We start from the raw sequence: 15,019 nt of genomic DNA on the forward strand, positions 1-15,019 counted from the left end.
TGACCCACTGGTTAACACTGACCCCCTGGTCAACACTGACCCCCTGGTTAACACTGACCCACTGGTTAACACTGACCCACTGGTTAACACTGACCCACTGGTTAACACTGACCCACTGGTTAACACTGACCCACTGGTTAACACTAACCCACTGGTTAACACTGACCCCCTGGTTAACACTGACCCCCTGGTTAACACTGCCCCACTGGTTAACACTGCCCCACTGGTTAACACTGACCCACTGGTTAACACTGACCCACTGGTTAACACTGACCCACTGGTTAACACTGGTTAACACTAACCCCCTGGTTAACACTGACCCACTGGTTAACACTGACCCACTGGTTAACACTAACCCCCTGGTTAACACTGACCCACTGGTTAACACTGCCCCACTGGTTAACACTGCCCCACTGGTTAACACTGACCCACTGGTTAACACATACCCACTGGTTAACACTGACCCCCTGGTTAACACTGACCCCCTGGTTAACACTGACCCCCTGGTTAACACTGACCCACTGGTTAACACAGACCCACTGGTTAACACTGGTTAACACTGACCCACTGGTTAACACTGACCCCCTGGTTAACACTGACCCCCTGGTTAACACTGACCCCCTGGTTAACACTGGTTAACACTGACCCCCTGGTTAACACTGGTTAACACTGACCCCCTGGTCAACACTGACCCCCTGGTCAACACTGACCCACTGGTTAACACTGACCCACTGGTTAACACTGCCATTTGAACTGACCCACTGGTTAACACTGACCCCCTGGTTAACACTGACCCACTGGTTAACACTAACCCACTGGTTGACACTGCCCCACTGGTTAACACATACCCACTGGTTAACACTGACCCACTGGTTAACACTGACCCACTGGTTAACACTGACCCACTGGTTAACACTGGTTAACACTGACCCACTGGTTAACACTGACCCACTGGTTAACACTGACCCACTGGTTAACACTGACCCCCTGGTTAACACTGACCCACTGGTTAACACTAACCCCCTGGTTAACACTGACCCACTGGTTAACACTGACCCACTGGTTAACACTGACCCCCTGGTTAACACTAACCCCCTGGTTAACACTAACCCACTGGTTAACACTGACCCACTGGTTAACACTGACCCACTGGTTAACACTGACCCACTGGTTAACACTGACCCACTGGTTAACACTGACCCACTGGTTAACACTAACCCACTGGTTAACACTGACCCACTGGTTAACACTGACCCACTGGTTAACACTGACCCACTGGTTAACACTAACCCACTGGTTAACACTAACCCACTGGTTAACACATGCTGTGGTTGTACTTCTCCTGATCTCAGTCTTGGGACTAACGTTCAGCCTTCAGCATCATGGCTTCTCACACTGCCATTCCCTTATAATGCAACCCTTGGCCTGCCTTATTGCTTGGTATTACATCCTATCATATGGTATCACATTGTAGCGTACTGTGAAGTTAACAATTTCAGGTCGTACCTCTGACGAAGACGTAAGCGGAGTAGGACTGGAAGCCAGACTTGGTGTTAACTCTCAGGGTGTAGAGTCCTTCATCCTCCTTGTTAAGATGGACCAGCGTCAGGGTGGCTTTCTCTCCGCTCCAGTGGGTGTGGACCCACTTAGACTCTGCCAGGGCCTTGCCTGGGGAGAAACCACAGTATCACACAGATGGACTCAGTAGGTCACAAAGGTAAAGCACAGGACAGTGTGAAATTAATTTGGGTGCTGTAGGCCCAAGAACAGCTCAGCAACTCTGTGTGTGTGTGTGTGTGTGTGTGTGTGTGTGTGTGTGTGTGTGTGTGTGTGTGTGTGTGTGTGTGTGTGTGTGTGTGTGTGTGTGTGTGTGTGTGTGTGTGTGTGTGTGTGTGTGTGTGTGTGTGTGTGTGTGTGTGTGTGTGTGTCCGGACCTCAGTCATTTTTTTCAAATTTGTGACTCGTTTCAGGAATCTAGGCTTATGTCGCACGTCACTACAGGAGAGGCAATTGAATATAGACATTTATTTTTTATCAAAATGCGTTTTTGGGAATAAATGCCTTAATAACAAACTTGTTTTCTACCCTTAAATTATGAGCCTAGTTGGTTTAGCCACTGAAAAAGTCAGGAACCTTACCGCTAGCCATGATTGGCTGAGATAATGGATGGGCTAGACTTGCCGGGAGATGAGTTTGGATTGGTCTGATGGGCTAGACATGCCGGGAGATGAGTTTGGATTGGTCTGCTATGTAGCATGCTTCTGTCTATAATGGGAGCTGGTCAGTATGTGTTTATTTGTATTTATTTTATTTAACCTTTATATAACTAGGCAAGTCAGTTAAGAACAAATTCTTATTTACAATGACGGCCTAACAAAAGGCCTCCTGCGGGGACAGGGGCTGGCCTTAAAAATAAAAATAAAATTTCAAAGCAGAATTACTTCCCGATTGTTCCTCAACTGCAGTGTATGATATACCATTTTGTAGCTCTGAGTAGCTACTTTTATCCACTGTAAAAAACACTATTTCAAATGTTGCTACATAAGACCAAATCAAGGCGGTCGGTCACAGAAGAAAATATTAAATAATACAAATATATCTTTTGTAATAAAGAAAATAAATGATGGGTCAACATGTAAATATGTCTCCCAGTGATAATCAAAGCTCATAAAGCTTATAGTCTTGATCTGACTGAGTTCTCCATTGACGTGCCTATTGGCAAACAAGTGGAGTCATGAACAGTGCTTTGTTGGTTCTCCTGCGTCCTGATTTGCCTTTTGGCAGCAGACTCACCACTCTGTCAAATGGTTAACTCCGCCTTCTCGTGGCACTGGCTGAGGGCTTGAGACGTGAAACGAAATAGCCCAGCTTGCGGTCGGCTCAAGTAGGCAAAATAGACGCTACTGACAGTGTGTTTTGCGAGATGCCGGACAAAAGGTCATTTTAAAACCGTCCTGCGACTTCTGCCGTGTCTACAGATATCCCCAAACGAAAACCGGCTCTCGGAGAATGAGCGAACAACTGGTAAATAGCCGCTCATAGATATATAGTTGCTTATAGATAGCTGCCGGCAGAGACTTCTATTGCAGTAACGTTGAAGGGCTCTGGTTATTATTACTTAGCCAGCTAGAAGAATGACGTAAGAAGCGAACGTTAAAGGGAGTCTACCGAATCAGCAGAAGCAAAAAATATGCTACTAAGTTCTCATAATAACTTTGCTTTACAGAAAGTAGGCTACTGAGACAGACCTTGATGTGGTGAGGCTGAGGCAGGCTGCAATGCATGCAGGAGGAAGCAGTGGAGAGAGAGAGAGAGAGAGGAAGCAAGCAGAGAGTGGTGTGTACAGTGGTTCCCAAACTTGGGGTTGGGGCCCCATGAGGGGTCCCCTGAGAAAATCTCATCCAACACTTCCCACACTGCCCCTACTCGGATGGTATCGCGCCGTCCCAACCTTCGCTCTCTCTCCCCCGCTACTCTCTCCTCTTCCATCCTATCATCTCTTCCCTCTGCTCAAACGTTCTCCAACCTATCTCCTGATTCTGCCTCCTCAACCCTCCTCTCCTCCCTTTCTGCATCCTTTAACTCTCTATGTCCCCTATCCTCCAGGCCGGCTCGGTCCTCCCCTCCTGCTCCGTGGCTCGACGACTCATTGCGAGCTCACAGAACAGGGCTCCGGGCAGCCGAGCGGAAATGGAGGAAAACTCGCCTCCCTGCGGACCTGGCATCCTTTCACTCCCTCCTCTCTACATTCTCCTCTTCTGTCTCTGCTGCTAAAGCCACTTTCTACCACTCTAAATTCCAAGCATCTGCCTTTAACCCTAGGAAGCTCTGCCACCTTCTCCTCCCTCCTGAATCCTCCTCCCCCTCCCCCCTCCTCCTCCCTCTCTGCGGATGACTTCGTCAACCATTTTGAAAAGAAGGTCGACGACATCCGATCCTCGTTTGCTAAGTCAAACGACACCGCTGGTTCTGCTCACACTGCCCTACCCTGTGCTTTGACCTCTTTCTCCCCTCTCTCTCCAGATGAAATCTCGCGTCTTGTGACGGCCGGCCGCCCAACAACCTGCCCGCTTGACCCTATCCCCTCCTCTCTTCTCCAGGCCATTTCCGGAGACCTTCTCCCTTACCTCACCTCGCTCATCAACTCATCCTTGACCGCTGGCTACGTCCCTTCCGCCTTCAAGAGAGCGAGAGTTGCACCCCTGCTGAAAAAACCTACACTCGATCCCTCCGATGTCAACAACTACAGACCAGTATCCCTTCTTTCTTTTCTCTCCAAAACTCTTGAACGTGACGTCCTTGGCCAGCTCTCCTGCTATCTCTCTCAGAATGACCTTCTTGATCCAAATCAGTCAGGTTTCAAGACTAGTCATTCAACTGAGACTGCTCTTCTCTGTGTCACGGAGGCGCTCCACACTGCTAAAGCTAACTCTCTCTCCTCTGCTCTCATCCTTCTAGACCTATCGGCTGCCTTTGATACAGTGAACCATCAGATCCTCCTCTCCACCCTCTCCGAGTTGGGCATCTCCGGCGCGGCCCATGCTTGGATTGCGTCCTACCTGACAGGTCGCTCCTACCAGGTGGCGTGGCGAGAATCTGTCTCCGCACCACGTGCTCTCACCACTGGTGTCCCCCAGGGCTCTGTTCTAGGCCCTCTCCTATTCTCGCTATACACCAAGTCACTTGGCTCTGTCATATCCTCACATGGTCTCTCCTATCATTGCTATGCAGACGACACACAATTAATCTTCTCCTTTCCCCCTTCTGATAACCAGGTGGCGAATCGCATCTCTGCATGTCTGGCAGACATATCAGTGTGGATGACGGATCACCACCTCAAGCTGAACCTCGGCAAGACGGAGCTGCTCTTCCTCCCGGGGAAGGACTGCCCGTTCCATGATCTCGCCATCACGGTTGACAACTCCATTGTGTCCTCCTCCCAGAGTGCTAAGAACCTTGGCGTGATCCTGGACAACACCCTGTCGTTCTCAACTAACATCAAGGCGGTGACCCGTTCCTGTAGGTTCATGCTCTACAACATTCGCAGAGTACGACCCTGCCTCACACAGGAAGCAGCGCAGGTCCTAATCCAGGCACTTGTCATCTCCCGTCTGGACTACTGCAACTCGCTGTTGGCTGGGCTCCCTGCCTGTGCCATTAAACCCCTACAACTCATCCAGAACGCCGCAGCCCGTCTGGTGTTCAACCTTCCCAAGTTCTCTCACGTCACCCCGCTCCTCCGCTCTCTCCACTGGCTTCCAGTTGAAGCTCGCATCCGCTACAAGACCATGGTGCTTGCCTACGGAGCTGTGAGGGGAACGGCACCTCCGTACCTTCAGGCTCTGATCAGGCCCTACACCCAAACAAGGGCACTACGTTCATCCACCGCTGGCCTGCTCGCCTCCCTACCTCTGAGGAAGTACAGCTCCCGCTCAGCCCAGTCAAAACTGTTCGCTGCTCTGGCACCCCAATGGTGGAACAAACTCCCCCACGACGCCAGGTGAGCGGAGTCAATCACCACCTTCCGGAAACACCTGAAACACCACCTCTTTAAGGAATACCTAGGATAGGATAAAGTAATCCTTCTAACCCCCCCCCCCCCTCTTAAAAGAGTTAGATGCACTATTGTAAAGTGGTTGTTCCACTGGATATCATAAGGTGAATGCACCAACTTGTAAGTCGCTCTGGATAAGAGCGTCTGCTAAATGACTTAAATGTAAATGTAAATGTAAAATCTGTACTAATCTCATCAAACAAGCAAGTCACAAACTTAAAAAAACACGATATGTTACATGAAAATACAACCACTGTATGTTTCAATATGAACATCTCCACAGGACCTATCTTCCCTACAGGCCTACATTAATATACAGCCACTGTATCAATATGAACATCTCCACTGGACCTATCTTCCCTACAGACCTACATTAATATACAACCACTGTATGTTTTAATATGAGCATCTCCACAGGACCTATCCTCCCTACAGACCTACATTAATATACAACCACTGTATGTTTTAATATGAGCATCTCCACAGGACCTATCTTCCCTACAGACCTACATTAATATACAGCCACTGTATGTTTTAATATGAGCACCTCCACAGGACCTATCCTCCCTACAGACCTACATTATAATACAACCACTGTATGTTTCAATATGAGCATCTCCACAGGACCTATCCTCCCTACAGACCTACATTATAATACAACCACTGTTTATTTCAATATGAACATCTCCACAGGACCTATCCTCCCTACAGGCCTACATTAATATACAGCCACTGTTTCAATATGAACATCTCCACAGGACCTATCCTCCCTACAGGCCTACATTAAAACACCATCAACATACAAACAATACAGTTCTAAACATTTGATGTTTTCGTTTCTGAGGCTGCGTGTCAGTCTGAATAATTTGTCATATTCCCCCCTTTCAGGGATATGACATTACAACTGTACAGCTAACAGGCTATGTGTTAGTAGGTGGACTGAGGTGATAATGGCTGGGGTCATTGTACAGCTAACAGGCTGTGTGTTAGTAGATGGACTGAGGTGATAATGGCTGGGGTCATTGTACAGCTAACAGGCTGTGTGTTTGTAGATGGACTGAGGTGATAATGGCTGGGGTCATTGTACAGCTAACAGGCTGTGTGTTTGTAGGTGGACTGAGGTGATAATGGCTGGGGTCATTGTACAGCTAACAGGCTGTGTGTTTGTAGATGGACTGAGGTGATAATGGCTGGGGTCATTGTACAGCTAACAGGCTGTGTGTTAGTAGAAGGACTGAGGTGATAATGGATGGGGTCATTGTACAGCTAACAGGCTATGTGTTAGTAGAAGGACTGAGGTGATAATGGCTGGGGTCATTGTACAGCTAACAGGCTATGTGTTAGTAGATGGACTGAGGTGATAATGGCTGGGGTCATTGTACAGCTAACAGGCTGTGTGTTTGTAGATGGACTGAGGTGATAATGGCTGGGGTCATTGTACAGCTAACAGGCTATGTGTTTGTAGATGGACTGAGGTGATAATGGCTGGGGTCATTGTACAGCTAACAGGCTGTGTGTTTGTAGATGGACTGAGGTGATAATGGATGGGGTCATTGTACAGCTAACAGGCTGTGTGTTTGTAGATGGACTGAGGTGATAATGGATGGGGTCATTGTACTGCTAACAGGCTGTGTGTTTGTAGATGGACTGAGGTGATAATGGCTGGGGTCATTGTACAGCTAACAGGCTGTGTGTTTGTAGATGGACTGAGGTGATAATGGCTGGGGTCATTGTACAGCTAACAGACTATGTGTTAGTAGGTGGACTGAGGTGATGAACCTACAGCAGCCAACATGATAATGGATGGGGTCATTTTTGCATGTTTTTGCTGTTCTCTAAATAGAATTTAAAGTGTTTTATTTGTATATAAATTAAGTAGGTTACAGCCCTGTGTGTGTGTTGTTACCCACCATCTCTGTACCAGAGGACGTCAGGCTGGTAGCGTTTAATGGTGGGGTAGACGATGACAGTGCAGCCCAGACTCAGAGTCTCTCCCTCCCGGCCGAACGCCACCTCAAACGAGTCTATGATGGCTGCCTCAAAGGTCACGCCGTGCTCCGAGCAGAACCCATCTGAAAGAGAGACAGACAGATGAGGGACAACAGAGTTTTCTACAGAACGAAGACAACCTCTACAGCGTAGAGAGACAGACAGGAGACTAGAACTAAGACAACCTCTACAGCGTAGAGAGACAGACAGGAGACTAGAACGAAGACAACCTCTACAGCGTAGAGAGACAGACAGGAGACTAGAACGAAGACAACCTCTACAGCGTAGAGAGACAGACAGGAGACTAGAACGAAGACAACCTCTACAGCGTAGAGAGACAGACAGGAGACTAGAACGAAGACAACCTCTACAGCGTAGAGAGACAGACAGGAGACTAGAACGAAGACAACCTCTACAGCGTAGAGAGACAGACAGGAGACTAGAACGAAGACAACCTCTACAGCGTAGAGAGACAGACAGGAGACTAGAACGAAGACAACCTCTACAGCGTAGAGAGACAGACAGGAGACTAGAACGAAGACAACCTCTACAGCGTAGAGAGACAGACAGGAGACTAGAACTAAGACAGCCTCTACAGCGTAGAGAGACAGACAGGAGACTAGAACGAAGACAACCTCTACAGCGTAGAGAGACAGACAGGAGACTAGAACGAAGACAACCTCTACAGCGTAGAGAGACAGACAGGAGACTAGAACTAAGACAGCCTCTACAGCGTAGAGAGACAGACAGGAGACTAGAACTCAGACAACAGTCTTACTGAACTATACCATGACACTTTTACAACATATAGAGAGACAGACCCAAGACAGATTTCAGATTCACATGGTTTAGGGTTAACACATCTAAAGCATATAGAGAGGCAGGAGACAGATTCACATGGTTTAGGGTTAGGGTTAACACATCTAAAGCATACAGAGAGACAGGAGACAGATTTCAGATTCACATGGTTTAGGGTTAGGGTTAACACATCTAAAGCATATAGAGAGACAGGAGGCAGATTCACATGGTTTAGGGTTAGGGTTAACACATCTAAAGCATACAGAGAGACAGGAGACAGATTTCAGATTCACATGGGTTAGGGTTAGGGTTAACACATCTAAAGCATATAGAGAGGCAGGAGACAGATTCACATGGTTTAGGGTTAGGGTTAACACATCTAAAGCATACAGAGAGACAGGAGACAGATTTCAGATTCACATGGGTTAGGGTTAGGGTTAACACATCTAAAGCATATAGAGAGGCAGGAGACAGATTCACATGGTTTAGGGTTAGGGTTAACACATCTAAAGCATACAGAGAGACAGGAGACAGATTTCAGATTCACATGGTTTAGGGTTAAGGTTAACACATCTAAAGCATACAGAGAGACAGGAGACAGATTTCAGATTCACATGGTTTAGGGTTAGGGTTAACACATCTAAAGCATATAGAGAGGCAGGAGACAGATTCACATGGTTTAGGGTTAGGGTTAACACATCTAAAGCATACAGAGAGACAGGAGACAGATTTCAGATTCACATGGGTTAGGGTTAACACATCTAAAGCATACAGAGAGACAGACAGGAGGCAGATTTCAGACTAGACTCACATGGTTTAGCATCAAGAGGTCCCACTTTCTGTCCCTCCTGGAACCCTGGTGGAGATGTAAATGATATGTAAATGAATATGAATAACACATATTGATTCAGCAAGGTGAACTCAATATAAACTATATTGGCAAAAAAAGTAAGATTTAGAGATACAGAAGAGATGTAAGAACATGATTTGAGCAGAACATACTCTTGATAACCACGGTGGCCACGGAGGAGCTCTCTCCCTTTATGTTGAGAGCAGACACACGGTACTGAGCCGTGTCCAGGAAGTCACAGCTACAAGGCAGAACACAGACATTACAACACCTCCACAACAACCACAACACAGCCCTGTCTGATATACCACACAACCATACAGGGTCAGGGTTACTATAGCTACTACAGCTACCTACCTCTTGATCTACAGAGAGTGTTGTCAGGGTTACTATAGCGACCTACCTCTTGATTTCCAGAGAGTGCATGTTGTAGTTACTCTCTGCTGTGTACTTGTCAGGATGGGCCTTCTCATCTATCACCACATTGTTCTTATACCTGATGGAGGGAGTGAGAGAAGACATTGTTTTCAGAAGAACAGAAAAGGAGAGGAGATCTCCGGGCTAGAGAGGCTTGACTCTTGATGAGAGCTGTTTGAAATATTATACACTGAGTGACCAAAACATTAGGAACACCTTCATAATATTGAGTTGCACCCCCTTTTGCCCTCAGAACAGCCTCAATTCATCGGGGCATGGACTACACAAGGTGTTGAAATCGTTCCACAGGGATGCTGGCCCATGTTGACTCCAATGCTTCCCACAGTTGTGTCAAGTTGGCTGGATGTCCTTTGGGTGGTGGACCATTCTTGATACACACAGGAAACTGTTGACCGTGAAAAACCCAGCAGTATTGCAGTTCTTGACACAAACTGGTACGACTGGCACCTACCACCATTCCCTGTATAAAGGCACTTAAATATTCTGTCTTGCCCATTCACCCTCTGAACGGCACACATACACAATCCATGTCTCAAGGCTTAAAAAGTATTCTTTAACATGTCTCCTCCCCTTCATCTACACTGATTGTTGCAGCTTTTGATCCAGCTTTCACCTGGATTCACCTGGTCAGTCTGTGCCATGGAAAGAGCAGGTGTTCTTAATGTTTTGTACACTCAGTGTATGTAAATCTTTTCTACGTGTGTGTGTGTGTACAGTGCATTCGGGAAGTATTCAGACTCCTTCCCTTTTTCCTCATTTTAATACGTTAGAGCCTCATTCTAAAATGAGAGAAATGAAACGCAGCGGGAGAGAAATGAAACGCAGCGGGAGAGAAATGAAACGCAGCGGGAGAGAAATGAAACGCAGCGGGAGAGAAATGAAACGCAGCGGGAGAGAAATGAAACGCAGCGGGAGAGAAATGAAACGCAGCGGGAGAGAGATGAAACGCAGCGGGAGAGGGATGAAACGCAGCAGGAGAGAAATGAAACGCAGCGGGAGAGAAATGAAACGCAGCAGGAGAGAAATGAAACGCAGCAGGAGAGAAATGAAACGCAGCGGGAGAGAAATGAAATGCAGCGGGAGAGGGATGAAAGGCAACGGGCAAGAAATGAAACGCAGCGGGAGAGAAATGAAACGCAGCAGGAGAGAAATGAAACGCAGCGGGAGAGAAATGAAATGCAGCGGGAGAGGGATGAAAGGCAACGGGCAAGAAATGAAACGCAGCGGGAGAGAAATGAAACGCAGCAGGAGAGAAATGAAACGCAGCGGGAGAAAAATGAAACGCAGCGGGAGAAAAATGAAACGCAGCGGGAGAGGGATGAAACGCAGCGGGAGAGAAATGAAACGCAGCGGGAGAAAAATGAAACGCAGCGGGAGAGAAATGAAACGCAGCGGGAGAGAAATGAAACGCAGCAGGAGAGAAATGAAACGCAGCGGGAGAGAAATGAAATGCAGCGGGAGAGGGATGAAAGGCAACGGGCAAGAAATGAAACGCAGCGGGAGAGAAATGAAACGCAGCAGGAGAGAAATGAAACGCAGCGGGAGAGGGATGAAAGGCAGCGGGAGAGAAATGAAACGCAACGGGAGAGAAGTGAAATGCAGCGGGAGAGAAATGAAACGCAGCGGGAGAGAAATTAAAGGCAGCGGGAGAGGGATGAAAGGCAGCGGGAGAGAAATTAAAGGCAGCGGGAGAGGGATGAAAGGCAGCGGGAGAGAAATGAAACGCAACGGGAGAGAAATTAAAGGCAGCGGGAGAGAAATGAAACGCAGCGGGAGAGAAATGAAACGCAGCGGGAGAGAAATGAAAGGCAGCGGGAGAGAAGTGAAACGCAGTGGGAGAGAAATGAAATGCAGCGGGAGAGAAATGAAACGCAGCGGGAGAGAAATGAAAGGCAGCGGGAGAGAAGTGAAACGCAGTGGGAGAGAGATGAAACGCAGCGGGAGAGAAATGAAACGCAGCGGGAGAGAAATAAATGAAACACAGCGGGAGAGAAATGAAATGCAGCGGGTGAGAAATGAAACGCAGCGGGAGAGAAATGAAACGCAGCGGGAGAGAAATGAAACGCAGCGGGAGAGAAATGAAAGGCAGCGGGAGAGAAATAAATGGCAGCGGGAGAGAAATAAATGAAACACAGCGGGAGAGAAATGAAATGCAGCGGGTGAGAAATGAAACGCAGCGGGAGAGAAATGAAACGCAGCGGGAGAGAAATGAAACGCAGTGGGAGAGAAATGAAACGCAGCGGGAGAGAAATGAAACACAGCGGGAGAGAAATGAAACACAGCGGGAGAGAAATGAAACGCAGCGGGAGAGGGATGAAAGGCAGCGGGAGAGAAATGAAATGCGGCGGGAGAGAAATGAAACGCAGTGGGAGAGAAATGAAACGCAGCGGGAGAGAAATGAAACGCAGCGGGAGAGAAATGAAAGGCGGCGGGAGAGAAATGAAACGCAGTGGGAGAGAAATGAAACGCAGCGGGAGAGAAATGAAATGCAGCGGGAGAGGGATGAAAGGCAACGGGAGAGAAATGAAACGCAGCGGGAGAGAAATGAAACGCAGCAGGAGAGAAATGAAACGCAGCGGGAGAGAAATGAAACGCAGCGGGAGAGAAATGAAACGCAGCGGGAGAGAAATGAAACGCAGCGGGAGAGAAATGAAACGCAGCGGGAGAGAAATGAAATGCAGCGGGAGAGGGTGTATGTGCATGTGTGTGTTTGTGTCTCACCATGCAATACGTGGTTTAGGCCATCCAGACACGGTGCAGTGCAGCTTGACAGTCTTGCCCTCCCAGACAGTCTGTCCTCGGGGACGAACTATGAACTCAGGAGGATGGGTCAGGTTGTCACTGTTTTGCTTCTTACGGAACTCTGCCCTCTCCTCAACCTACAGGGGGACAGGAAGTGGTAAAAATGCTACTCTCTCCTCAACCTACAGGGAGACAGGAAGCGGTTAAAATGCTGCTCTCTCCCCAACCTACAGGGGGACAGGAAGTGGTTAAAACTCTGTTCTCTCTCCCCAACCTACAGGGAGACAGGAAGCGGTTAAAATGCTGCTCTCTCCCCAACCTACAGGGGGACAGGAAGTGGTTAAAATGCTGCTCTCTCCTCAACCTACAACATGACAGGAAGGGGTTAAAACTCTGTTCTCTCTCCTCAACCTATAAGGGACAGATAGAGAGATATGCAGAGATATGGAGAGGAAAGGGTTAACTCCTCTAAGACTGAAAAAAGACCACAAGTAATGTGGTGTCCAGGATGACATTCTTCTGCAGCTCCAGTCAATCGATCAATCAATAGTACTGACCTTCTTGCTGAGCTCCAGTCAATCAATCAATCAATAGTACTGACCTTCTTGCTGAGCTCCAGTCAATCGATCAATCAATAGTACTGACCTTCTGGCTGAGCTCCAGTCAATCGATCAATCAATAGTACTGACCTTCTTGCTGAGCTCCAGTCAATCGATCAATCAATAGTACTGACCTTCTGGCTGAGCTCCAGTCATTCAATAGTACTGACCTTCTGGCTGAGCTCCAGTCAATCAATAGTACTGACCTTCTGGCTGAGCTCCAGTCAATCAATAGTACTGACCTTCTGGCTGAGCTCCAGTCAATCAATAGTACTGACCTTCTGGCTGAGCTCCAGTCAATCAATAGTACTGACCTTCTGGCTGAGCTCCAGTCAATCAATAGTACTGACCTTCTGGCTGAGCTCCAGTCAATCGATCAATCAATAGTACTGACCTTCTTGCTGAGCTCCAGTCAATCGATCAATCAATAGTACTGACCTTCTGGCTGAGCTCCAGTCATTCAATAGTACTGACCTTCTGGCTGAGCTCCAGTCAATCAATAGTACTGACCTTCTGGCTGAGCTCCAGGCAATCAATAGTACTGACCTTCTGGCTGAGCTCCAGTCAATCAATAGTACTGACCTTCTGGCTGAGCTCCAGTCAATCAATAGTACTGACCTTCTGACTGAGCTCCAGTCAATCAATAGTACTGACCTTCTGGCTGAGCTCCAGTCAATCAATAGTACTGACCTTCTGGCTGAGCTCCAGTCAATCGATCAATCAATAGTACTGACCTTCTTGCTGAGCTCCAGTCAATCGATCAATCAATAGTACTGACCTTCTGACTGAGCTCCAGTCAATCAATAGTACCGACCTTCTGGCTGAGCTCCAGTCAATCAATAGTACTGACCTTCTGGCTGAGCTCCAGTTAATCAATAGTACTGACCTTCTGGCTGAGCTCCAGTCAATCAATAGTACTGACCTTCTGGCTGAGCTCCAGTTAATCAATAGTACCGACCTTCTGGCTGAGCTCCAGTCAATCAATAGTACCGACCTTCTGGCTGAGCTCCAGTCAATCAATAGTACTGACCTTCTTGCTGAGCTCCAGGCGGTCAGCTGACTCTCTAATGTGCCTCTTCCTGCTCTTCTTCTCCACGGTAATCGTCTCCATGGAGCTGGTCTCCATGGAGCTGGTCTCCAGGGAGAACAGGTTCCTCATGGCAACATGCCCCACCCCCTCCTCCTTCACTTCTTCCTGGAGCTCCACTAGGCCCCGGGCAAACTCATGGCTACGGACAAAACAGACAACAGACACTGTTGAAACTCATGGCTAAAGACACAACAACAGACACAGTTGAAACTCATGGATACAGACACAACAACAGACACTGTTGAAACTCATGGCTACAGACAAAACAGACAACAGACACTGTTGAAACTCATGGCTAAAGACACAACAACAGACACAGTTGAAACTCATGGATACAGACACAACAACAGACACAGGCAACAGTCGGACCGCATTCAAAACCTGGGGATTTTGCCATTTTCCCAACAACATTTGACAAGCACTCTTCCAAAGGAGTCTAGCGTAAAAACAAATTGAGGCGCATTAACATTTTAAATCGATGGAATTGAGGACGTAAAGATGGAAACTTAGCATGACACAGAAGTCAAGGTCAAGAAACTCCTGGACCTATATACTAGGCGGTGTCAGAGGAAGGCCCAAAAGGCTCCTGAACAGCCTCAACCCCCCAGCCATAAGACTGCTGAACAGTTCATCAAATGGCCACCCGGACTAATTACATTGACCCCCCCTTTGTTTTTACACTGCTGTCAGCCTGATGAACCAAACTACTCAGTAATCTCCTCCATGAAGACTGGAGGTCAGCCTGATGAACCAAACTACTCAGTAATCTCCTCCATGAAGACTGGAGGTCAGCCTGATGAACCAAACTACTCAGTAATCTCCATGAAGACTGGGGTTCAGCCTGATGAACCAAACTACTCAGTAATCTCCTCCATGAAGACTGGAGGTCAGCCTGATGAACCAAACTACTCAGTAATCTCCTCCATGAAGACTGGAGGTCAGCCTGATTAACCAAACTA

The 15,019-nt window shown here is 47.7% G+C and overlaps 1 protein-coding gene across 1 annotated transcript in view; it reads right to left on the reverse strand.

Moving 5' to 3' along the window:
* Window positions 1-15,019, reverse strand: part of myom1a (myomesin 1a (skelemin)) — a 130,180-nt gene that overhangs the window by 85,438 nt on the left and 29,723 nt on the right. The window contains exons 4-10 of the mRNA XM_055882462.1: window positions 14,001-14,199; window positions 12,351-12,508; window positions 9,595-9,687; window positions 9,344-9,432; window positions 9,153-9,197; window positions 7,465-7,626; window positions 1,507-1,668 (exon numbers count right to left, since the gene is read on the reverse strand). Coding sequence (XP_055738437.1) covers window positions 1,507-1,668; window positions 7,465-7,626; window positions 9,153-9,197; window positions 9,344-9,432; window positions 9,595-9,687; window positions 12,351-12,508; window positions 14,001-14,199 — 908 coding nt within the window. The remainder of the gene's footprint in view (window positions 1-1,506; window positions 1,669-7,464; window positions 7,627-9,152; window positions 9,198-9,343; window positions 9,433-9,594; window positions 9,688-12,350; window positions 12,509-14,000; window positions 14,200-15,019) is intronic.

This window comes from Salvelinus fontinalis, chromosome 26 (assembly GCF_029448725.1).
Source record: "Salvelinus fontinalis isolate EN_2023a chromosome 26, ASM2944872v1, whole genome shotgun sequence".
Taxonomy (NCBI): Eukaryota; Metazoa; Chordata; class Actinopteri; order Salmoniformes; family Salmonidae; genus Salvelinus; species Salvelinus fontinalis.